The 24,108-nt window shown below is 61.6% G+C and overlaps 1 protein-coding gene across 4 annotated transcripts in view; it reads right to left on the bottom strand.

The window, feature by feature from the left end:
- Positions 1 to 18,787, bottom strand: part of MAP7D1 (MAP7 domain containing 1) — a 37,331-nt gene extending 18,544 nt beyond the window's left edge. For 3 of the 4 annotated variants that reach the window (XM_054011927.1, XM_054011928.1, XM_054011931.1), the window contains exon 1: positions 18,141 to 18,786. In XM_054011927.1, the coding sequence (XP_053867902.1) occupies positions 18,141 to 18,192 (52 nt within the window). In that variant the 5' untranslated portion in view covers positions 18,193 to 18,786. Of the gene's footprint in view, positions 1 to 18,140 lie in introns of all 4 variants that reach the window. The other variant, XM_054011930.1, reaches the window with a different exon arrangement.
- Positions 18,788 to 24,108: the final 5,321 nt, after the last annotated feature.

The raw sequence follows: 24,108 nt of genomic DNA, 5'->3' as shown, positions 1-24,108 counted from the left end.
GAGCCTGCCAGGCCCACAGGCGAGCCCATGGCAACTCGCGCCCCACCTGGCCTGTCCCCCGGCACTGTGATGTGTTGCCTGGAGCAGAACCACAGACTATGGGAGACAAAGCCCCAGGTGTCAACTCCCTGCAGGAACAGGGGCAGCCGAGTAGCCAGGGTGTGGGTCGGGGGGGTGGGGGTGGCAGGACCCACAGGCCGGACTGGGGGAGGGGGAGATCTGAAGGAAGCAAAGGAGACCCAGTGCACAGGAACCAGGCGTTTGCTCTCACGGGGCTGCATGGACGGCATCCCAGCATTGGCAGGACCAGCGAAGACCCAGAGCATGAGGACGGAGGGGACAGGGCGGGGGCTGAAGCAGCGGCTGGGTGGGTGGGACAGGTTCCAGCTGGGAGGCCGAGGCCCTGGTGTCCCAGGGAGATGAGAGGGCCAAGCCGGAGGCTCCTTCAGCCAATCCACAGCCATTGGCATTCCCAAGGAGGGGGACAGCGTGACCCCCAGGCCCTGCCTTGCCCCCTTCCGAACACAGCCGTGTCCCCCCATGGAGGGCAGGGCCCCACGGCAGTTAGTCGCCCACATGCCCCACAGCCCCATGCTCCAGGTGCCAGGCACGGCGCGTCCCTCCGGCCAGCTCACACAATGCACAGAGCGCCCATCGGCGAGGGCCTGGCACTGCCCGGCACCGGCCATCAGCCAGCAGGGCACAAAGCCGCCCTGTTTCCTGTGGGAGCAGCTGCCTGCCCTGCTCCCAGGTGGGGGCCAAGGGTCCTGGATCCTTGGCTCAGAGCCAAGCCTGCCCCAAAACAGCACCACTCAGAAGGGAAGGGTTCCTGGGCTGGGGAAGGGGAGGGCCCGGGGCTGGACTGCGCAGCAGGAGGCAGGACCCCCCGCTCGCCCGGCTGGCTGGGGGATGCAGCGCCTCGTCCCTTCCCAGCGCTGGAGTGGGAGCTGCCTTTCCCAGCCCAGGACAGTGCCGTCCCCGCTCCCCCGACGTCATCGCTCCAGCCCGGCTCTGGTCCCGGCAGCAGAGACAGAGCCCGCGGCAAGTGCCTGCACACAACAATTGACTAATGCAGCAAGAATGTCCATGTGAGGCCGACGCATCTCCAGCAACCAACAGCCGCCTCCCCCGCGCGGGGCCACCCAGCGCCTCCCGCACCCCACCCGCTCCCACAGGAAGTGACAGACTGGGCCTGACGGGACGGAGGTGTAGGCCTCTCCCAGCCCAGCGGGGGTGAGACAAAGCAGGGAACCCCCCCCACACACACACACGGTGAGTTGTCAGCAGAGAACGGGGCCGGCTCCTGCTCATGGCTACAGGAGGGCATGCTGGGAGGGCATCCCACAGGCCGTTTGGCAGAGCTGGCAGGCTCAGCTCCGGTTCAGATACAGGCTAGCGGGGGCTGCAGTTCAGGACTGAGGGGCACCGACGTTCCTTTGGGAGCGTGGTACCAAAAGGTGACCCGGAGGGAAGGTGCCATGATGCATTTGCCGCCTGGGGCTCAGGACACTTCCCCCTCTGCAGGAGGCGCCCAGGTCCCTGCCCGCTGATGTCCCCAGAAATGAGCGAGAGGCGTCGGTCCCCTCCGGCTGCAGCGGGGCCTGCGTGCGGGTTTGGAGAGCATGTCCCCTTGGGAGGGGTTTATTCCAGCCCTGGCGTCGGGGCTGCCCGTGTCCATCGCAGGAGCCAGGCAGGGAGAGGGGACGGGAGCAGGGGCTGCTGCATTAGTGTGTCACTATGGAGCTCCACAGAGGAGTCCAACGGACGGACAGACACGTAGGAAGGGCACGGACAGCGAAGCCAACGCCTGTCCCCACAGACAAGCATCACCTCAGCCTGCCCCCTGGGTCCAGACTGCCCCCCTCAGGCCAAGGGGTCACAGACGCATCATTAGGTGGCACGGCCAACGGGAAAAGTGCCTCCAGACATAGGGCCCTGGGGGAGCGGGCCCACCAGACGCCAATCACCGGGCTGGACCACGTGGGTGCTCTCCCCGGCCTGTGCCACGGCGGCATGGCAGCAACATGGCTGGTGGCTGCACGAGGCCCCATGAGCGCAGGCCCAGGAGAGTGAAGCAGCTGGGCAGTTTGGGGGGGGCCAGGATCCCGCAGCGGATTGGGGGGAGAGGGGCCATGGGGTCCCTGGTGGGACACGTCCACAGTCCAGGCTGGGGAAGAGCAGGATGGCACTGCCCTCCCAGACCCATGGCCACTCCTGGGATGGCAAAGACCCCAGAACCCTCCAGGGAAAGGGCCCGACCATGGCTGGTCCCTTCCCCCCACCCCTAACGAGGACCAAGAGCTAACCCGTCCATGCCAAGAGAAGAGGCAAAACCACCCTCCCCCCCGAGATGCTGGGCCTAGAGCTCTGCTCTGTGGCTAGGGTGGCCAGTGCCTGCTCCATGCACTGGGCTCCAGTCGATCCCCGTGACCCCTTCCCAAGCGCGGGACCCTCGCTTCACCGAGTGGGATCTCACCTCTGAGCCACTCAAAACAGAACTCAGCTGGGGCAAAACTGCCAGCACTGGCCACCCCCGCAGTGGGGAGGAGACAGACAGACATGCCACCCTGGAGGGACACTGGCTGCACCAGCACAGGAAATGATTGAACCCACAAAGGGCCTTCAGCATAGTCAAAAAGTCAGCGAGCAGCTGGGCGTGAACGGCTGCCTGTGTGTGCCGAGGGCTGGGATGGCAGCAGAGGCTGTGGGTCGGGACTGAGGGGCACTGGCAGAGGTGGGGGGAAGGGAGGTAGGGATTTGCTCTGGCTTGCTGGCGTTGCCTCCAACACACCCAAAGAGCCCTCCCCAAACGGATACGCCCTGACACACAGAAACCCATTTCCCCAGTCACAGGACCCGGCCCCGGTGCCCGCACCCACAGACACAACAGGGGAACACACTGTCCCTGCCTCTGAGAGGAATTGCTCCCGCATGCGTCCGCCTCTCCTGCCAGGCTACTCCCACCCATCAGTCTGCTTCGGCGCGGGCGTGTTACACGCCAGATCAAAGGGGCGTTTTGTTTACAAGGCAGCGGGTGTCAGCGCTGGCATCACAGCGCCCGGTTCCCAGCGAAGCTGCAGCATAGGCAGCATGAGCCAGGCGGCTCCGGCTCCGTGACTCGCGGCTCCCGTGCAGCTGCACCAGGAGAGCTTTGGCCCAGCTGGGCCAGATGCTCACCGAACTCAGCACCCCTCCTCGGGGCTGGGTTCCTGGAGAGCTCTGCTCGCAGTCAGGCTTGGAAACAAGGGCTGAATTCTAGTGCCCAGCAGCTCCCAACTGGGACACCAACAGCCAGAATCTCCAGAGAGCCCAGCACCCAGTGCGCGCTCAACAGGGGCATCCGCCGGCAGTGGGATCCCAGCCCACACTTTCACAGCTCACGAGATTTACTGCACTGTGTCCTTCCATGCCCCTGCTCAGAGAACGCGGGCGCTCAGCAGCCCCTGCCCGTTTACGGAGCAGCACACGGGGCGGTGCGAGAGAAAAGCCAGACCATGCTGCCAGGGCAACACACGCCGGGCACGCACCAGAGGGACGAACGCCACCTCCAGCCCGTTCGCCAGCCCCAGGAGTGGCCGAGGCTGGGTCAGAACCAGGAGCGGGTGGAAATTCTAACACGGCGTATTTGGAGAAGTCTCGGGAAGGGCGTGTGCCCGTTGAGGGGAGAGGAGGGGCGGGCGCGTGTCCCTCCATCCATAGGAGTTTGCCTTCATAACACCCCAGATAGAAAACTCCCCGTTCAGACGCAGTCCTGCCAGGTTCGAGAGACTCGCGCTCACACCCAGAGACTGACCACAAGACCCCGCGTGCCTGGCAGTGCAGCTCTAGCTCGGGAACGGTGACTGGGCCGGCCCGGCCCTCGGAAAGCAGCCGTCTCCCTGGCCGGGTTGTCTGCAAAGCCACTGAATAATCCCCTGGACTAAACCAAGCAGGGAGCAGCCTGGGAAGCGCAAGTAACCACTGCAGCAAGAGCCAGGGAGGGGCAGGAGAGACGCCCAGCTCCGGGGCCGAGTGCCGGCAGGGGGAGGTCACTCCAGGGCAGCCCAATCTTGGCACATTTCCTCTTTTCCTGACCTCGCAATGCAGAGTGGGCACACTGGACGTTCTGTGCCATCCTTGCACACGCACACAGCACCAGCAGGGTGCGTGGAGACGCCGCTGCCCCATGGGGTCTCCTGGCCTCGGCCTGGGTTACGGGTCCAGTATGGAGGAGTGAGCCGCGGACGTTGGCAGCTCGCATGGGAACAGTTCAAAGCCCCTTGGTAGGACGTGCCAGTTATAAGCAAGCAGTTGAAAACTGATTAGCATCTATTAACCCTTTATTCATGTGACCTTAATACAGACCGTGACCCAGACCCCTGCCTCCAGCCAGACCCTGCTACCAGCATCCCTGGTGGGAAGGGCTGCCGGAGCCCTGTCTACACCAGGGGTGGGTCACCCAGTCAGCTATGGCTCTGTGTTCCCGGCACAGGAACACACCGCATCTGGGCTGGGATCCCACGAACCCCGCTGAGTGTGCCCCGGACGGGAAGGGGACCAGGCCAGCAGAAACCAGGCACTGGGGGGTTCAAAGGCCTGAGAGCAGCTCTGCTTGCAGCCCAATACTGCCCCCACCCCGGCCCGTGGCAGGAGCAGGCTCTGAGCCCCAAGGAGCATGCCAGGGGCTGGCACAGTCTGGCTGTTGGAGCCAACTCGGGGCATCATTCAGCTGCTGCATGCGGAGCTGGGAGATGGCGTTGCGGGGAGAGGGTCTGCGTTCTGCTCCCTGGGTGCTGAATGTCTCTCTCCAGGGAGCCATCAGCCCCGATCTCCTCCAAGAGCCCGTGGCAGCAGCAGCACCAGGCAGGCGACCCCAACGGGATCCTGGTGCCTGGGCCCCACAAGCCACTGACGGTGCGGCACGTGGCAGGGAAGGGCGACGCTGTGGTGACTGCTGACCATTCGCGTGGGGAGCAGCCCGTTCAGGGGCAAGCGTGCACAGGGGCACGCGCATGGGGAGTCGTCACTTTGCCCGGGAAAGTCCCCTCAGCTCCAGGGCCACAGCCCTGCATATCACAGCAGCGTGGAGCCTCTTGGCGGGTTCAGACCTTGCACTCCAGACTGAACAGTCCCGGGCGTAATGGTTTGTAAATAACGGTCTGATCCAGCACTATCTAGCGCTTAGAGCAGGGCCCTGGGAGCCAGGACTCCTGGGTTCTGGGTTCCCAGCTCAGGGAGGAGAGTGGTGTTTAGTGGTTAGCGTGGGGGGGTGAGAGCCAGGACTCCTGAGGTCTATTCCAGACTCTGCATGGCTACATGCCTCAGTTTCCCTATATATAAAACACACATATAACGATATATGTGTCTTATAACCTGATATAACGCGACCTGATACAACATGAATTCGGATATAACATGGTAAAGCAGCGCTCCGGGGGGCACGGGGCTGCATGCTCCGGCGGATCAAAGCAAGTTCAATATAACACGGTTTCACCTATAAGACTTTTTGGCTCCTGAGGACAGCGTTATATCGGGGTAGAGGTGTATTAGGAGGCCCAGCCAATGCTCTCAGATCAGCCTATGCATGGAAAGCTCCTAGCTGGGACGTGGCCCCTGCACTAGCAGTGGGGACGCTGAAGCGCAGGCAGGCTAGGGCAGTTGGGAGGTGAGATGTGGCTGCAGAGCCGGCCCCTCCCGGCAGGGTGACGTAATGCACCCCGAGAACCGAGGGCTGGGTAATGTTTGCAAAGCGCTCTGCAACCTGGGGCTGGACAGGGCCACTGAGCCCGACAGACACATGAGCTGTATAAAGGGCCCCGGCCCCTCTCCTGCCACAGCCAGGACAGGAGAGAAAAACAAACGCACAAGGACCAGCCCTGTCTGACTCCTGATGGCAGCACGGCGCTGCCACAGGGCCAGGGCCTGGCAGGCCAGGACGTCCCCGCTGCCGTCTCGGCACTTTGGCCACAAAGGCGGCAAGCTGCCGGTCGGTACGTTTCAGCACAGACCCAGCCTGCGGCTGGCAAGGAGCCGTTTGCACTAGCGCAGGGGCTGCCTAGTGAGAACGTCCCCAGGGATCCCAGAGACACCCTGCGCCACCGGCAGAGGCATGCTCACCCCAGGGGCTTTGAGAGCAGCGCTGGCACTGGGAGGGGATGGCATCGCTTTCCAGGAGCAACCCAGCTCACAGCTGCAAGGGGCTCATTCCAGGGGAGAATGTGGAAAAACCGCCAGTGATGGGCACCCCACCCCAGTGTCCACTACCACAGCATGCACCCCCCCCAACACAGGCTGCACCCTGCCTTGCAGCTCTTGCAGGGAGGCGTCCTGGCAGGCGAGCCCAGCCCCCGGTCACTGCCAGGGCTGGGGATACAGAGGGAGGAGCGAGAGCTGGAGGTGGCAGCCTCATGGGTTCTTGGCTGTCTGGGCTGGACCAGCTCCATCCCGCTGCGCTGTAAGAACTGCCCCAGCCCTCTGCCCACAGCACTGGGTGTGTCTGAACAGGAGTCTGCCCAGTGCAACCCTGCAATCAACTGCACCAGCTCTGCCCACAGCCCGTTCACCCTGCCACTGCACAGCAACGCCCCTGGCAGCATGGCAGCATCCCCCCCAGTGGGGCAGGCAGGAGGGGGACCGGGGGGTCCCCCATCCTGGGGCTCATGGTGCCCTACTCAGCAGTTGCAATGCCGGCAGGTGCAGCACATGGTGCAGAGCAGCTTGGCTGCTCCAACAGGTTAGACACACACGCGCATTCCCACCTGCAGCGGCAGCTCCAGTCTGACCTGTCCTAATGCCCCAAGCCCTCCCTGAGTGCCACCTGCAGCGATCCGGCCTCCGCTCTGCCCGTCTCGGACCTAGCGCGGAACCAGCCACCCCAGCACTGGCCTAGTGCACACAGGCCGGGGCGGGAGCCCAAGGGGGCCTGGCATGGGCGGACATGACATGGGCCAGAGACAGCCCCTTCGCAAATCTGCCTGTCCCATTCCCCCCCCCCACACACACACACACTGCACCCCTTCTCTGCCGCCCCAGGGCAGAGCTGCTGGCAGATTTGGCTGTACATGGAGCCAGATCTGGCAAGGAGACTCGGGCCATTTACGGGCCGGGAGTAGTTGAGGGTATCACCCCCTCCCCCCGCCCAGGGTCACAGCTCCTCGGGCACCCACACCCAGACCGCCCTCCATGGCCAAGCCAGACAAAGACTCTCTGAGAGGCAACCGTGTCCTGCCCCGCCCGGGGCCTGCAGCCACCAGATGAGTGAAAGCTTCAAGCCCAGGATGACGCCTCAGAACAGATGGCAATACTCTCCCAGATCCCCAAACGTGCCCAAGGCAAGGCCGGGGGATGGGCAACTCTGACCAACGCCAAGACCAGTCAGGGTCCCCCTGCACACGATTTCCCTCAGGACTCTTGGACCTGCAGCCGAACTACCGTGGGCTGCCGAATTAGTGGGCTCGGCAGGGTCAGGCTTGGCCAGTGGGCAGATGGGAACCGTCCTAGGAAAGCCCAGGCAGCGCTTAGGGAAGCAGGCTGGGGGGACGCAGTCGGGGTGCACACCCCAATGCCCCCGGGCTGCATGAGGCCAGGCCATGCTGCAGTATCGGCTGTGTAGGACTCCATTAGGGACCCCCAGCTCCCTCGCTTTCAGCTCAGCCTCCTGGGAGAGCCCACGGAGAACATGATGCCAGAGAAACAGGCCTGGAGGCGGGTTCCTGGCCCCCAACAGCTGCAGGTTGCAGGTCTGGGCCCTTGACGCTGCAGAGAGCTCCCCTCCCTGCCATCGGCGAGGCTAACGCACATCCAGTGAGTACCAGGCAGGCAGGGAACACCACCCCCTTACTGGGGCAGTACGGCAGAGCTGGGGCCGCCGACCCGAGCCACCAGGGCCCATGTAGGCCAGTTCACCGGCCAGGCCAAGATCCTTCCTAGGTGACCAGAGAAGCCAGAATTTCTTTGGCTGAGGCAGCGCCTGTGTCGGCCCCTGCGCTGACCCAGCTGAGGCACAGCCTCGCCCTGCCCTGCCCCAGCCTGTCGCCAGCTGTCGCTGTCTCGTCCCAGCAGCTGCCCCGAAACCCGACGCGGTTTGTCTGCCAGGACAGCGGTCAGGGTGGGTGTACTGCGAGTGGGGAGGGAATTCCAGAAGGGATGAACTCCCCCCACGCATGCGCAGAGCCAGGCTCTACGCCCTGACCCCCCAGACACAGGTGTTTCCCATTCGCCTCGTGCAGACTGGCGATTCCAGGGCACGCCAGGCAACTCCCCGCTTGCTGTGGCGAGCCCTTGGGCCCAGAGTGCCCCAGCTCCCGCGGCTGGCGTGCAGGGGGACGATGGCGCTGAATGGCAGGGCCTGCTCGCCCCTGTCTCGGTGGTGTCGGGGGGCAGCAGGAGGGATGCTCAGGACAGGCAAAGTGCTGCTGTCAAAGCCATTGGGGCAAGGCAGGACACACACACCCCTGCAGCCAGCTCACAATCCTGCCGTCACCACGGCACACAAGCACCTGGGGGCATCTCTGCTGGCGAAGCCTCATCTACACTAGGCAAGAAAACTTTGCAACCAGCCAACCGGAGGGACACTTTACTCTCTCCGGGCACGTGCCACAGGTCCGCACACATGCGTTGCCCCAGGCGTCTGATGAGCGCTGGTGGGGGTGCCCTCCTGCAGGGCCCCCGCCAGAGAAATGGAGCTGGGCACAGGCCCCACAGCTAAGCAATAATCAGGCCCTCCTTTGCTGCCGGCGCGCCCCATGCCACCTCGCTCTGGGCCCCATGGTGGGCACGAACACGCGCAGCTCAGCAGGGCACGGGGGAGTAGCCTGGTAACATGGGGCAGCTGCTCAGAGAGGCTGGGAAGCACATTGCTAACGGACTGGATGCTCGCTGAGACCCCCTCAGGGCTGGGCTGTCCTGGGGGTCAAGGAGGGGCCTTGGATCCCTCCTGAGGATGGAGGCGTGGCACCCCTGGCCTGGCTGCTGAGCTCTGCCCCAGCGGGGCCTCTGCTGGAGGGGATGGAGGCGCTTGGCTCTGTAGGAGCAGGCACTTTCCCAGGGCCCCGTGGGAGCTGCCAGGCAGAGAGAGGATCAGAGCATCCCCCGTCATCACAATCCCAGGGCCCTGCCCCCTTCCCAGGCCTTTGGGCTGACGCCACTTGTCCCTAGCAGGCTGCAGCATGCCAGGCTGGGGTCCCTGTGCCCTCACCCGGCCCCGCTTTGCGCCAGCGTCTCTTCTAACGTCAGCAGTTTATGCAGGGGAAGATCCAGGCTTCACACACGCCTGGGCCCAGCAGAGCTCTGAGCTAACGCCCTTACCTAGCACAGGAAGGGCAGGGCACCGCGGTGACGCCAGGCCTGGCCCCGAGCCAGGGGCTGCATCTCACCGGCCTGCTTCCCTTCATCCCCAAGCAAGGCTGATCCCGAACAGCCCAGTCTCAGCCCCTGCCTCCCTCTGCACTTGGGAGGGGCAAAGACACCAGGACACCAGCTTCGGCCTTGGCTCCCTTCAGAGCCACAGCGCAGAGCCCAGCCCACACCCCACTGCCTCTCCCATGGACCAACGCTGCCTCGTTGGTTCCTGGCGCTCCCCCAGCTCTGCCGGTGCCCACCTCTTCAACTGGAAGCACCTTGGGGCTTTGTCATCTCTGTATCGCACCTAGCGCAGCGAGCCCCTGCTCCATGGGTGCTGCTCCTGGGTGCTGCCGGAGTGCAAATGAAGAGCGATTTCTGGTATTGTTTCACGTATGCCTTGGCACTGCCTGGCCAACCCCAGCAGCCAGTCACGAGCCTGTGGAAAGCCCAGCCCCCCGCACTGCCTGCCAGAGCGGGGAAGAGGAAGAGGAAGAGCTAGAAGTCTCCGCTGGATGCTCCGGCAGCCCAGAGTCAGGCGGGGCAGAGGCTGAGCGAAACCGAAGCGGCGCTAACTCCCAAGCATCCGTGGGGCCCCAGTCTCCGTCTCAAAGGGCTGCGCTCAGCTCCGGGAGCCCCCTGGGCTGCTTGTGCAGCACTGACACAGCAGGGCCCTAGGGACCCGAGTGCAAAAGCAGTCATCCTGCGGGTACCTGCGGTCTCCCAAGCAACACTGCAGGACAGGCGATATCCCCTGGGGCGCACACACCTGCCCGGGCACCAGCGCAGCTTTCCTGGGAGGGTCTTTCTTGTGCAATCTGCTGCTGACGCAGTTCTCCGCGCTGCAACCCCTAACCTTGCTTAGCTCATCAACAGCTCAAGGGGAGCCTCTCGCAGCCAGCGGGGCGGGGTGTCAAGTCTCTGCATGTGCATGGCTGGGATGGGAAGGCGCCAGCAGGTTCCCAGTTACAGGGCAGCAGGTGGGCAGCCCAGCATTAAGCCAAGCAAAGGAAGTTAAAATGCAGCATTCCAGAGCCCATCTGTGCGGCGTGCAGTCCACAGCCAGCCCGCCGTGGGCTTTGGAGCTCCCTATCCAGGGCCATACAATGGCACAGTGGGATCCCCACCCCAGAGCAGGCTTCCCTGGAGGGTGGCTAGAGAGGTCTCCCACCGGCTGTCAATGCTCATTTCCAGCTGAATCCTGCCATGCTGGGTACCGCTGCCAAGGGCCAGGGTGTGTGGCATGAAGGGGAGCCAACAGGGAATTCAGCCGAATGCTCAGGTCAGTGCAGCTGGTTACTGGAAGATGTGTGAGCCGCTGGGGCTGGCTCGTTACTGCAGGGATCTTGTTGCTCACGGACAACAGGCTGCAGGGTTTGGCTGTTGGAGGAAGAATTTGTTTGGGGGAATAAAACAAAGAACCCAATGCCGAGACGCCGGGGAGCTAAGCAGTCACCGCGCTGGGCCCCGCAGAGCTGCTGTCCCTTGAACAGAGGGATTCTGCTGCTCTGGGCGGAGGCCAAGTAACGGGGCCACCTCGGGCATGAGGCCAGTGGTGTGTCGCTCCCTCCCGGGTTAGCACAGCTTCTGCCCAGGCCACTCACACAGCTCGCAGAGGGCCAACTCCTACCCCAGCTCAGCACACCAGGGCATGGCAAGTGCCTCTGAATCCGGCCACTGGCAGACACACCTGGGCTCTTCCCTCATTGAGGAGCACACGGGGCTGGAGAAAGGCACCCCACTACCTGCCCCAGGAGGGGGGTCCCCTCCCCATCCCCAGCATGGGGCCACCTCCTCTACCCTCACTCGGGCCAATGTGCCTCAATGACTCAGAGAAAGCCCTCTAGCAGGTAAGGGATGGTGCAATCTCCATGGTTCATTCAGTCCTTGGCCTCCTCACCGCAACGGCCAACTAGGGTCCATTGCCTGAGGCACCCACAGAAACCTGGATCACGTTACACGGGCCAGACCGTCATCAGGTGGGAACAACTGCTGGTCACTACTAACCTGACGTCAGATTGGAACCAGCACCCTAGAGGGGAAAAGCTCCCATCCCATTCCCTGCCTCTGAGTCAGCCAGCCTCTGCCCTGGCTCTGATGAGCCAGGTCCCCTAGAGGGGAAAGCCCCCAGACCCCATTCTGCAGCCTTCCTGTCTTCCCACGGGATGATCAGGAGCAGCGGAGCGTGTCTCAGACATGCTACAAAGCCACACGCCCAATTGCTCACACACACACGCAGCTTCCGGGGGATTAGCATGAACAACTGTATCCGTCACACCTGGATGACAGCATCTGAGAGCGTAACTAAGCAGCCCGCGCCTGACGCAGCTCCTGGCAGGTACAACCGCTCCTCTGCCCACAGCGCCGCTTGTACGCCCACCCCATGACAGCTCAGAGCTCCAAGCCTGCCTGCCCCACAGCAGGAAGCCAGGGCCGACCCAGAGAGCGCCCACCACAAGTCTGAGGGCAAAGCGCTGAATGGAACCCCTGCCCTTCCATGCCAGCCCAGCACAGACAGATGCCACACAAAGGGGTGCTCATGACACAGAGACTATGACTCTCCCCCGTGACTGGCGTGGGCTGGCAGCCTGGTCCCACAGCACCTGGGCTCGGTGCCCAGGGGAAGCCAACATCCCCCCAGGACCATCTTCTCACACTCAGAAATGAAAACTGAGCTGCTCCCGTTCGGGTCTGGCTCCCAGCTGCCCTGGGGCGGGAAGGGGGGTGCAGCAGGCTCAGACCCAAGCCCTGAACTCCCCCCGGGCTCGGCAGGGGAGCTGCAGCTGGGGTTTTTGAATATCCACAGATCATGCCCCCAGTACCTTCCCCAGCATTCATTCATCCTCCCAGTGAAAACAGGGCAGGGGTGTGTGTGTGTGTGTGTTGGGTTTAACCCTTCCCCTGCACTGTTTGCACCAGAGTCGTCAGGGCCCACAGCCCATAGCCCATGAGAACCCAAAAGCTAAACAGACTGGAACCAAAGCCTGAAGCTCCCCAACTCTCCCCGGACTCTGGCAGGGGGTGTCCAGACGCCTTCTCCAGGTTAGCCTGCTTTTTAAGGGGCTCTCTGCTTCCTACGGTGCCATCACATTTCCGCTTGCTCCTTATTTGGGGGAGCTGGGAGGGCTGTCCTACCCAGCACACAGAAGCCTGCTGAGCTGTCACTGAGCTTAGGGGAGAGACAGACACTGCCCCAAAGACTTTCCTAACCCTAAACCGACCCGCGATAGGGCAAGGGAGGCCACACCACAGCAAAGGGCCTGCCTGTGTGGGGCCGGGCACTACCCAGGAGATTTAGTGTCAATTGCTCTACAGACCAAGCCAAAAGAACTTGTTCTAAGAGGAGGACGTTCTGGGGACCATTGGCTTCAGCCAGCTCCCTGTTCCCCCCGTGGATAACCTGCTGCATCTCCACAGATTGTGGAGCACCGGAGCAATCCTCGAGGAGCAAGGGAGGCCTGCTCACCGCGCAGGAGCTGAGAATACTTCGCTGCAGTCGTGACCCCGGCCCCTCAGTGCCAAGGCAGAGCAGCCGTGCTGCAAGGCCGTGTCCAGGATGTGGAGCGAGGCGTGACAGGGGAACTCAGGGAGGCAGGATCTCAGGGCGGCGCTGGGATGGGACCTCGGGTTGTTTACAATTCATTTAAAAATAAACAAAGGAAAATGGGCCAGAGAACCTGAGCTGCTTTCAAGCCCCATGCCTATCTCTGCACTGGACCGGCCCGGAGTCAGCGCTAGACCCCCAGGGCACGCTCTGTGACCGGACACCCATCGGGCCAGTGATAGCAGCTGGGTAGGAAGTGCCTGAGGACCGGGGACACCCTGAGCAGCAGCAGCAGCTTACAGCATAGGCAGAATTGCTAGCAGACCTCGGTGAGTCGGGCGCTGAGCTCTGAGAAAACCTGCCCATCAGTGCCACATGGTGGCTGCTGGGCACTTCTGAAAGTCTGGCCTTTGTCCCAGTGCCTTCCAGAAATCAGGCCTAGCAACCTCATTTGCAGAGGTGCTGAGCATCTGCCGCTCCCCTGGACTCTAACTGGAGCAGGGGAGCCCAGCACCTCTGCGAATGAGACCACCGGCGTTAACCCTGCAGCATGACCCCTAGATCGCTAGCAGGACCCAGCCCGCAGAGCCGGCTGTTCTCCCAGCGGTGAGGTCGGCCGTTTCCCCAGCGCTGGGCTCTTGTCCCGTCCCGGAGTCAGCACCCCAGAGCGCTCTCCGGAGTGAAAGCTGCACTAAGTCTTTTGGACAACGTACTCCGGGGCTGTCACACTGCAGTTCTGCATGTTGCATAGCTCAGAAAAGCAATCGGGCTGGCCTCGGCCAAGCCCTGGCCTCCACCCCATGCCACCCCTTCTTCCATCCTCTCCCTGACCTGGCTTTCTCCAGAGTCCCTGCCTTGGCTGGTGACCCAAGTTCTCTGTATTTGGGGCCCCCAGTCCCAGCGGGAAGAGGAAAGAGACCACAGAGAACAGGCCCGTGCCCGCTCTGTCCTTGTCCTTGGCCGGCCTCACCCAGCTGCTTGCATTTAGCTACCATATCTCTGCTGATGGCTCCACAGAGCCGCCCTCCCTTGCCCAGTCCTAGATCTGTGCCACTAGCACCCTGGCTGGCTTGCTAGGGGACGCGGTGCACCCGTTGTTCCTCTGCCAAGCCCTGTCCAGGTCAATTGGAAGATGCCCAGCCCTCCCCTGGATGCCAGCCAGCTCGAGGCCACCCTGAGGAGTGTAAACACCTCAGGCAGGCGAAATCCCGGCCTCTCTGAAGTCAATGGCAAAACGAGTTGAGCTGGGGCCAGATTTCACCCCGTTTTCTCGTCCCCATGGGCTCAGGGCCGTTTCACACAGTCAGAGCAATGGGCAGAGACAGGGCGAGTCCACTCTCTGGGCAGTTTGGACTGACCAAAATTAATAGAAAGGGGGAAATGTTTAAACAAACCCCTTTCCACCAGAAATACAAACTCGCTGATATTCGTGCCAGGCTTCAGAGAGACCCGTTCTGCAAAGTCGGGCCTAACACAACTCGATAGCATCCTTTGGAAATGATAAAGAGCTAACTTGTCCCCAGGACTGTGGCATGCTGCAAAACTGTTCCCACATCTTCCAGAGGCTTAGCACCTGGATCTCTCTCCCTCCCTCCCTCCCCCACCCCATTCCCATTGTTTTCTTGCGAGGAGATTAACAACAAACTAGCTTCCCAACATATCGGTGGGACACACAAAAATCCCTTGGGTGTCTGGCAGCAGGACCTCCCACCAATGGCAGGGAACTTGCCCCCACCCAGCCAGAACACATGCCCCCGCCTCAGGCACAGGCCATCATCACCAGGAGGGAAAGAACAGTTCTGCTCAGCTATAAACAACGGAAAGCCAGGCCCATCGGAGGAGCCGAGAGCCAGGCACAGACAATACGTCTGCAGTTTTCTTTTTAAACACAGTATTTATCAAACGCTGCAGGGCCCCAGGGCTGCAGCTCGGCATTTAGGGCCGGGTCGCCTGCCTGCGACCAGCAGCGAGCTCCGAAGGGCCCTGGTTCGTCTGGTTCCCCTGCCAACACTGTCCTCCCCTCCCCCGGACGGCTCAGGCCTCCATGAATCACAGCAGCTGTCCCTCCCACTCCTGCAACAGGGCATCAGGGACGGAGGGGGGAGGGGGCTGCGGGCCTTCCCTCTTCCTCCATCAGTGGAAAGACAGGCCTGCCACAAAGCCATGCTTAGTCACAGCGCTGCCCTGCCTGCGCCCAGAGATACCAACACAGACAGGGCCAAAGAGCATTTGGCTGGGTCCCTTAGAGGGACTCGGAGCCAAAACAAATCCTGACTCCAGCCAGCCGCTGCCCTCCCTCCGGCTGCCCAGGAGCAAGAGAATTCAGCAGCGTTGGGCAAAGCTGCAACTTCAGGCCTGGCTGCTCCTGTCACCCACCAGGGAGACGGCAAACCCCTGGCCGGGGGAGAGCAGCACGGCACCTGGGAATGCCATAAACCTGCCCAGAAATGCAGCAGGAGACAGCCACACATGGATGTTGCATCCTCAGCATCTGTCCCCTGATGTCCTCCCACCACGCAGCCACCACGAAAGGCCTTTTCCTTCCCACTCGTCAGACCAGCCTCCTGCCTTCCTCACTGAGATCTAGGGGGCGGCTATGCTGCACATGTGACCATGCTGGGGGGACCCGGTTATGGGCTAACACACCATTGCACCCTGTGGTGTAGACAAGACCCGACAGCGTTTTGACCATGTCTCCAACCAATCCCAGGGTCTGGATAAGCTGTAGCGCAGTTCAGGGACACCGTAAGCTCCCAGCTCCACAGCAAGATGGAGCAGTGTCAGAGGACAGACGGGTTGTACCCAGGTTGCCCCACACTGCGGACGGTCTGGGAAAGCTGCAGAGATGGGTACTGTGGCACTTACAGCTAATCACCCGGATGCCAACCAAGCTCTGAGTGGGGCTGGCTCAGCTCTGCCCTCAGCCACAGCAGGGGTATGAGGAACAGCGACAGAGCCAGCACACAGACGGGCAGGGTGGGCACAGAATCCACTGCAGGTGCCTGCTTCGGTTCTGGATTTCATGAGCCAGCAGATGTGCCCTGCACCCTGTGTGCCAGGGGGCTGAAGCCGCTGGCATTGGGGAGGGGCCACCTGTATGGGGTAGGAGAAACCCAGCGAAGAGGGAGAATAAAATTAACACCCCCTTCACCCCAACTCTGCTCCTGAAGAAAGGGGAGCCAGCAGACAAGAGGATGAGACCCGGGGGAGAGATTCAGCTGACCCGTGTCAGTGCCACCCCTGCTCGGGCCTGGCCCATGCCCCTACCATGCGTCAGGGCTGGGGACCCATGCCGGTGATGCCCCAGGGCAAAGGGAAAGGAGGAGCAGGCAGGTTCTGGGGGAACGGTGGCCTGACCCACAGCAGCCCCAATGCCCCCTGCAGCTCAGTGGGGGACCAGGCACACCCAGAAACACCAAGATCTTGCCCTCTCTGCACTGCACGACAGAGACTGCTACTGTCTGGAAAGGTCTCATCAAGGGCAACTTCTATCTTGCAGCCACTTGAGTGAATCTAATTAGCTCCTAGAGGCTGCAGGCTTGGCAATCTGTGGGCCTACTGAGACCACGTTAGCTCCTTTCCTCCTGCTCCCTAAAACTCCAGGGAGGGGGCACTGCCTTCCCCTGGACCCTCCATTTCAACTGGGTCTATCTGCCTACCCAGCTGGGCCTTCGTCACCCCCCAGTGAAAGTGAGCACATCATTCACGACTGGATGGCGAGGAGACCTCTCCGGAGAGCCTGGGACCTGCCATACTACCCTGAGCTCTGCAGAGCTGGGATGCCCGCAGGAGCTGGTCGTTCAGAGGGACCCGTACCGCCGGGGGCCCAATTCTCCCCTCACTCGGCTCAGACTTGTCCGTTTCCCCAGAGTGACTCCTGATTTACGCTGGGATGGGCGAGTGCAGAATCAGGTCCCCTCTGGCACTATCTGCTACTCAGACGCCAATTCTCCTGGTGTAAATCATCACAGTCCCACAGCCCCCACATACACATCTATGGATCTGGCCTGTTCATTCCAATGGGAGCTGCATCCATTCACACCAGCTGGGGGGCCCAGACTGCAGAAGTCACTCCCGATTTGTATCAGAGGGGGAGCCCTGTTAGTCTGTACCCACAAAAACAACGAGGAGTCTGGTGGCCCCTTAAACACTAACAGATTTATTTGGGCATGAGCTTTCATGGGTAAAAATCCAGACGTGGTGTTTTACCCATGAAAGTTTATGCCCACATAAACCTGATAGTCTTTAAGGGGCCAGTGGACTCCTTGTTACTCCTGATTTGCAGAGTCCGGTGTCTCTGTGCCCCAGCCCGGTTTAGTCACGTCTGGGCTGCAAACACTGCAGGGCGAGGCTGACGGTCCCGGGCCTGGCCTAAATTAGGACATCTCTGGGACTTGGCTCCAAAAGTCTGCTTCTGCTGGGGGAAGATTCCAAATCGCCCTGGAACCCCCAGGCCTAGGGCTGAATTCAGGGGTATCTACCCAGCCGGAGGAGGGACCGTGCCCCCCCCCCAAACTCCCTCCTCCAGGGAAGGGGTCTGAGCGCCCCCCCCCCCATCACCCCGTTCCCCGCAGCCCAGAAAGCCCCTGGACAGGCCCAGCCCCCCAGCGTGGCGCACCCCCGGTTATTCACACTCTGCAGCCCGGCTGGGGGTCCCCGGCCCGCCCCGCGAGCCTGGGCCAGCGGCCGTTTGCCCACCACCCTCCAGCAAAGGCGGCTGGTCCCGGCCAGCAGAGGCGCCCGGAGAGATGCTCCCGCCCAGCCCAGGCCCGGCGCTGGGGAGGAATCCGGGAATTCAGACCCGCTGATCTCTCGGCTCCCGGGGCTCAGGGGGGCGGCCAGGCTGGGGACCCCCCCCCCGGCCCCGGGGAACTCCCCCTCCCCCATCCCCAGGCACCGCCACGAGCTTCCTCCTTCCCCACCCTGCGAGCGGGACCGGGGAGAAGGGCCAGAGCCCCGCGCCGCGGCCCCTCCCCAGCGCCCTGCGGGGCTCGGACCGGGGAGACGGGCCAGAGCCCCGGCACGTCCCGACAGCAGGGCGCGGGGAAGGGGGGGGTAACCGCAGAGCCCCGCGCTGGAGAGGGGCCGGGGCGCGCCGCACAATGGAGCTGGGGGGGGGACCCTGGCGCTTCGCGGGACCGGCTCCGACTGGACGCTGCTTTCGCCTCCCGGGCTGCAACCCCCCCCCCCCGGGGGCTGGAGACCAACCAGTGGGGGAGGGGCACGAAGTATCTCACGACCCCCCCAGGCTGCCCGAAGGCCCCGCGCAGCTATTTACCTTGGGCTCGGGGCCGCATCGCCTCGGCCTCCCGCTCCGGCCGCCGCTCCATGCCGCGCGGGGGAGGGCGCTGCTCGCTCTGTTGTGGCCCCCCCGCCCCACAGCAGCGGGATCGGACACGAATCAGTCACTGCTCCGCCGCAGGCTCATCCCGCCCCGGATCCGACCCAGCCCCTTCCAGGGGGGGGGCGGAATCCGCCCCGGCTCGTCGCCGGTCCCCGCGCCCCCCGCGCAAACACCACGCGCCGCCCCGGGGCGCAGGACCCGGGCGCCTGCGGTGCGGTGAAAGGGAAGCGGGGCCCCGGGGCTCTCCAGCCCTGGCCCGGGGGGGTGCAGCCCGGCGAGCTGGGGGGCGGCAGGACGGGGACCGAGACTCCCCCAGGCGAAGGACCCCGCGCCCCCCGCGGCCTCTCGCCGGCGGCAGCAGCTGATGGGGCAGCAGCGAGCCCCGGCGCTATTGTACAGCCAGCCCGGTCCCTGCCCGGCCTCCGGGACAGGCCCCTACCATGTCTGCACACCCAGCCGGGAGGGGGGTCTCCGCCTCGCCCCGGGAGAGGCCGGGGGCAGGGGGACGCCTGCTCTGGGACGGGGGGTGGCCAGAAATCCCCTGCGCTGCGCCGAGCGCCGGCGCGCCCCGGCCTGCGCGCTGGGTGCCCGGCGGGGGAGGGCAGGGGCCCGGGCAGATCAGCCTTCCCCCTGCCTCTTGGTTGTGTCCGGCAGCGCGCTGAGACTATCTAGGGAAAGTTGGATGCTTGGGCGAGCCGCGACTGGTGACTCACTTAGGAAAGGAAAGAAGGGCCAGGAGCAGCCGGGCGCCAGCTGGGAGCGGGGAGGGGGGTACCAGGCTGGGGGATGCTGGGAGCGGGGGGGGGCTCCAGTCCTGGGGTACCCACCCGGGGGATACTGGGAGCAGGGGAGGTCCCTCAGTCCTGGGGTACCAGGCTGGGGGATGCTGAGAGCAAGGGGGGGTCCCTCAGTCCTGGGGTACCAGGCTGGGGGATGCTGGGAGCAGGGGGGGTACCAAGCTGGGGGATGCTGGGAGCGGGGGGGGGCTCCAGTCCTGGGGTACCCAGCCGGGGGATGCTGGGAGCAGGGGTGTCCCTCAGTCCTGGGGATGATGCTGGGGTGAAGTAGTTCCCCTACCTAGCCTGTGCGTTCCCCTCCACGCCTGCCTGGTCTGTCTTTACTCTCCGCCTGCTGCCAGCTATCCCTGTCACCAGCTGCAATGGGGCTCATTACACACATAGCACCTGCCAGACCAGTTAGTTGCATTGACTGGAGTTTGAATCATCCCGCAGAGACACTGGTTTCCTGACCAGGAGTCACAATCCCAATTTTAATTCTTGCCTCTCCCTTGCTAAATTCTCTCCCCTGGCTGCTCCCCGCCTGCACGGGGCTCTGAAGACCGGCCACTTACTGACGGCCCTATTCTAAACAGCACTCAGCGCGCCCTGCGTTTCCCTTATATGAGGGGAAGGGCGATGGGACCTTTCGTTCCCAGCTCAATGTGCTCCTACACTCCCCCGCCCCTGCCCCCAGGAGCCCAGGGTGCTCTGCAGCCACCCGCTCTTTTAAACTCAGCCCCTTTGTCTGGCAAAACTCCTTTGGCCTGAGAAGGTGATGGGGATCAGGGCCTGTATCTCTCACCCACCACTGCAATGCAGCCCCCTCTGGGGCAGCCCCCAGTGGCTAGCAGCTGGGACCTCAGGTTCGTGTCTCCCCCAAAGGCTGGGGTGCCTCCCTGTGCAGCACACCCTGGTGTTGGGTCTTGCTACCAGCTGAGCCTGCTCCTTGCTGGGGCCCCTAGGGGCTTATAGAATCATAGAATCTCAGTGTTGGAAGGGACCTCAGGAGGTATCTAGTCCATCCCCCTGCTCAAAGCAGGACCAATTCCCAACTAAATCATCCCAGCCAGGGCTTTGTCAAACCTGACCTTAAAAACCTCTAAGGAAGGAGATTCCACCACCTCCCTAGGTAACGCATTCCAGTGCTTTACCACCCTCCTAGTGAAAAAGTTTTTCCTAATATCCAACCTAAACCTCCCCCACTGCAACTTGAGACCATTGCATCTTGTTCTGTCATCTGCTACCACTGATAACAGTCTAGATCCATCCTCTTTGGAACCCCCCTTCAGGTAGTTGAAAGCAGCTATCAAATCCCCCCTCATTCTTCTCTTCTGCAGACTAAACAATCCCAGTTCCCTCAGCCTCTCCTCATAAGTCATGTGCTCCAGCCCCCGATCATTTTTGTTGCCCTCCGTTGGACTCTTTCCAATTTTTCCAAATCCTTCTTGTAGTGTGGGGCCCAAAACTGGACACAGTACTCCAGATGAGGCTTCACCAATGCTGAATACAGGGGAATGATCACGTCCCTCGATCTGCTGGCAATGCCCCTACTTATACAGCCCAAAATGCCATTAGCCTTCTTGGCAACAAGGGGACACTGTCGACTCCTCTCCAGCTTCTCGTCCACTGTAACCCCTTGGTCCTTTTCTGCAGAACTGCTGTCTAGCCACTCGATACCTAGACTGTAGCAGTGCATGGGATTCTTCCGTCCTAAGTGCAGGACTCTGCACTTGTCCTTGTTGAACCTCATCAGTTTTCTTTTGGCCCAATCTTCTAATTTGTCTAGGTCCCTCTGTATCCTATCCCTACCCTCCAGCGTATCTACCACTCCTCCCAGTTTAGTGTCATCTGCAAACTTGCCGAGGGTGCAGTCCACACCATCCTCCAGATCATTAATGAAGATATTGAACAAAACTGGCCCCAGGGCTGACCGTTGGGGCACTCCACTTGATACTGGCTGCCAACTAGACATGGAGCCATTGATCACTACCAGCTGAGTCCGATGATCTAGCCAGCTTTCTATCCACCGTACAGTCCATTCATCCAGCCCATACTTCTTTAACTTGCTGACAAGAATACTGTGGGAGACCGTATCAAAAGCTTTGCTAAAGTCAAGGAATAACACATCCACTGCTTTCCCCTCATCCACAGACCTAGTTATCTCCTCATAGAAGGCAATTAGGTTAGTCAGGCATGACTTGCCCTTGGTGAATCCAAGCTGACTGTTCCTGATCACCTTCCTCTCCTCTAAGTGCTTCAGAATTGATTCCTTGAGGATAATGCTCCATGATTTTTCCAGGGACTGAGGTGAGGCTGACTGGCCTGTAGTTCTCTGGCTTATGCTTGGCAAGTTGTGGTGCTGTCACAAAGGCCCAGGGAAGAGGGGTCAAGGTAGGTGCAACACGCTGCCGAGGTGACCAGGCTGGTCATGAGGGGAGTAGGGAGTAAACTCACAACCCGACTGCACCAATAATCATCCGGCCCGTCCCAAGGGGGAAAGGACTGCTCCAGGTAGCAGCTGGATGTTTGTCCATGCCAGGTCTCCTGCTTCCAACCACAACCTAGTCACAATTGTGGCTTCCCACACTGAGTGATGGCCACAAAGCTCTAAGAGGGGTGGATGGACACAGCTGGCTCAGGGGAGCATCACAAGAGGTAACGAGCCTTTCTGTCCCTACATCACGCCCGAGACACCAGGTCAGCAGCAGCCTAAAGTCATTACCATGTGATGGCTGTTTGGCGGGGGGCCTGCGTGCAATGAGCTTCATGGGTCTCAGTCCTGTTACTAGTGGGCCAGGACTAAAACCTCCCCCACAATGTCCCCCCCGCCTTGTAAGGGCTGGTGGCTGGGTCCTGAACACATGCAGGGCCTAAATGAGAGCTTGTGCTTGGCTGTTTTAATTCGTTTGCAGCATGCTAGTGTACATGCTCCCGGTCACATTTCTGGTCATGTTCATTAACTCAAGTTAAAACAGGAGCAGAGTCTACCCTAAACTCTCCCTGGAGCTCTGTACTTCGCACTGCCTGGGCCTGCACCAGAGCGGAGAGGGTTCGATCCAGCACGAGCACCTCTCAAACAGGCATCACCGGGCTCTCCAGCAGGCCCCCTCACACCCAGTCTAGCACTCGCTGGGCAAGTGCTTTGGAGCCCAGAGTCTCCTTCCAGTTCAATGGCTCTGTCCCGCCCGGCCCTGCCACCAGTACAGGTAGGTCCCTTTGGGCGCGTGGGGGTGGAGCAGGGTCACTGAGGGAGGTGGGACTCTAATGAAGCAGGTCCTGGATGTTTTTTGCTGCAGCCCAGGGTTTAGATACTTGTAGGGTGTAAATCACTGACTTTAAGGGGGTGACAGATTTGCACCAGCTGAGGCTCCGGCTCAGTGAGAATGACTCAGTGGGCACCACCCTGCACACCCTGTCACACATAGCTTGGCTCCGACTCCGGCAGGGCCGTTTGCACCAGGAGGGCTGCTCACGTTTTGCTGGCCCCACGCACACTGCTCTGGGTGGACGCTCATCGCGGCGCTGTATAACCGTTGGCTGGAGAAGAAGCCACCTCCGCTACATTCTGCCGGCAGAACCTAATTACCCACATTGGAATCCAGCCAGGAATGTGCAGAATAAAGTGAAAGATTTAAAAAAAAAAAAAAAAAAACACCCACTAGCCCCTTCAATCTGGGTTTTGAAGCAGCCAGTGGCTCAGTGGGATCAGCCTATTGATTGTGCTGCAGGGGTAGAGCTGTGCTCAATAGGCCGCTTGCCTGGCCCAGGGAATCGTTAGATTCAATACATTGTTCAGCTAAACTGCCCGTGGCTCTTTGAGGTCAGATTATCAAGGGGCAGCATTGAGGGGGGATTAGCAGCATCTCGCTGGGCACTGCGAATTCCGGCGCTATTTGCATGTTTAAGGAAGGGCTCTGGTGCCAGCACTCGTATGTGCGGGCAGGAATCCGGCAGCAGGGAGGAGCTGGGGAAAGCAGCCCGTCCGGCGTGGAAGCCAAGGGGGCTTGGGCAAGGCGGATGGTGTGACCGGCCCGGGGATGCAGGGACATGGCCTGCTGCTGCTTGGGGTGGGGAAGTCGGGGCTCAGTAGCTAATGGCTGCACCTGTTCGTGTGACAGGCGCTGCTCTGGGGTTCAGGGCTTCGCTCCACTACGGGATCTGCAAACACAGGGGGTGCAACCACCATTATCACATGGTCAGAAGCAGCAATGGGGACTAGACTGGAGGGAACAGTCCCTTCCGGGAGAGGGAGCTGATGGGGCTTCCTGGCCGCTAGCCTCTGGGATTAGCCCATTGCCCAGCAAAGCACATCCTTCCTTTAGCCAACTAGCTGCCCATCAACTAGGAGCAAATTAGCCATAAGGAACTTTGCCTGTAATTCGATCTTCTGTCCTCACCCTGGCATCACCCAGAAGAGCGGGGCCTTTAAAGGCACCCCGTAGCGGGGCCCTGTCTATATCTAGTTTCAGAGTAACAGCCGTGTTAGTCTGTATCCGCAAAAAGAAGAACAGGAGTACTTGTGGCACCTTAGAGACTAACAAATTTATTAGAGCATAAGCTTTCGTGGACTACAGCATCCGAAGAAGTGGGCTGTAGTCCACGAAAGCTTATGCTCTAATAAATTTGTTAGTCTCTAAGGTGCCACAAGTACTCCTGTTCTTCTTTTTGTCTATATCTAAATCACGTTCTCCAGCGCTAGCTCTCAGAGCCAGGCTGCCTGTCCCGACCCGCCACCAAGCGGGTTTCCCAAACCCTCCCCTCTCCGGGAATGCCAGGAGTGACTCAGGGGCAGGGGAGCCTGGTGGCCCCAATGAACTGGCTAAACCGGGGCCAGTTTGGCAAGAGCAGGAAGCCGAGGGCCACACCCGGAGTGCCAGGAATAGAACGCGTGGCAGCCACCCGTTCAGAGGGACAGCCCCGCAGATCCCAGTGAGTGGCACTCCATCTTGGCTCCGAGTAGAGCAGAGCATGCTGGGATCCAGCCCTCTCTGCCAGCCTCTGCCTTGACAAGGAGGGAGAGGAGGCCGCGAAGATGAGCACCGCGCAGACAGCCCGAGATGCAGGAAAGGCGGGCGTGGGACAGAGCCCATCCAGCCTGTGCTCGCCAGGAGTTCTTCCTGGGC

This window comes from Malaclemys terrapin, chromosome 22 (genome assembly GCF_027887155.1).
Source record: "Malaclemys terrapin pileata isolate rMalTer1 chromosome 22, rMalTer1.hap1, whole genome shotgun sequence".
Taxonomy (NCBI): domain Eukaryota; kingdom Metazoa; phylum Chordata; order Testudines; family Emydidae; genus Malaclemys; species Malaclemys terrapin.
Note: the sequence above shows the minus strand (reverse complement) of the source record. Positions and strands in the feature narration are given on the sequence as shown.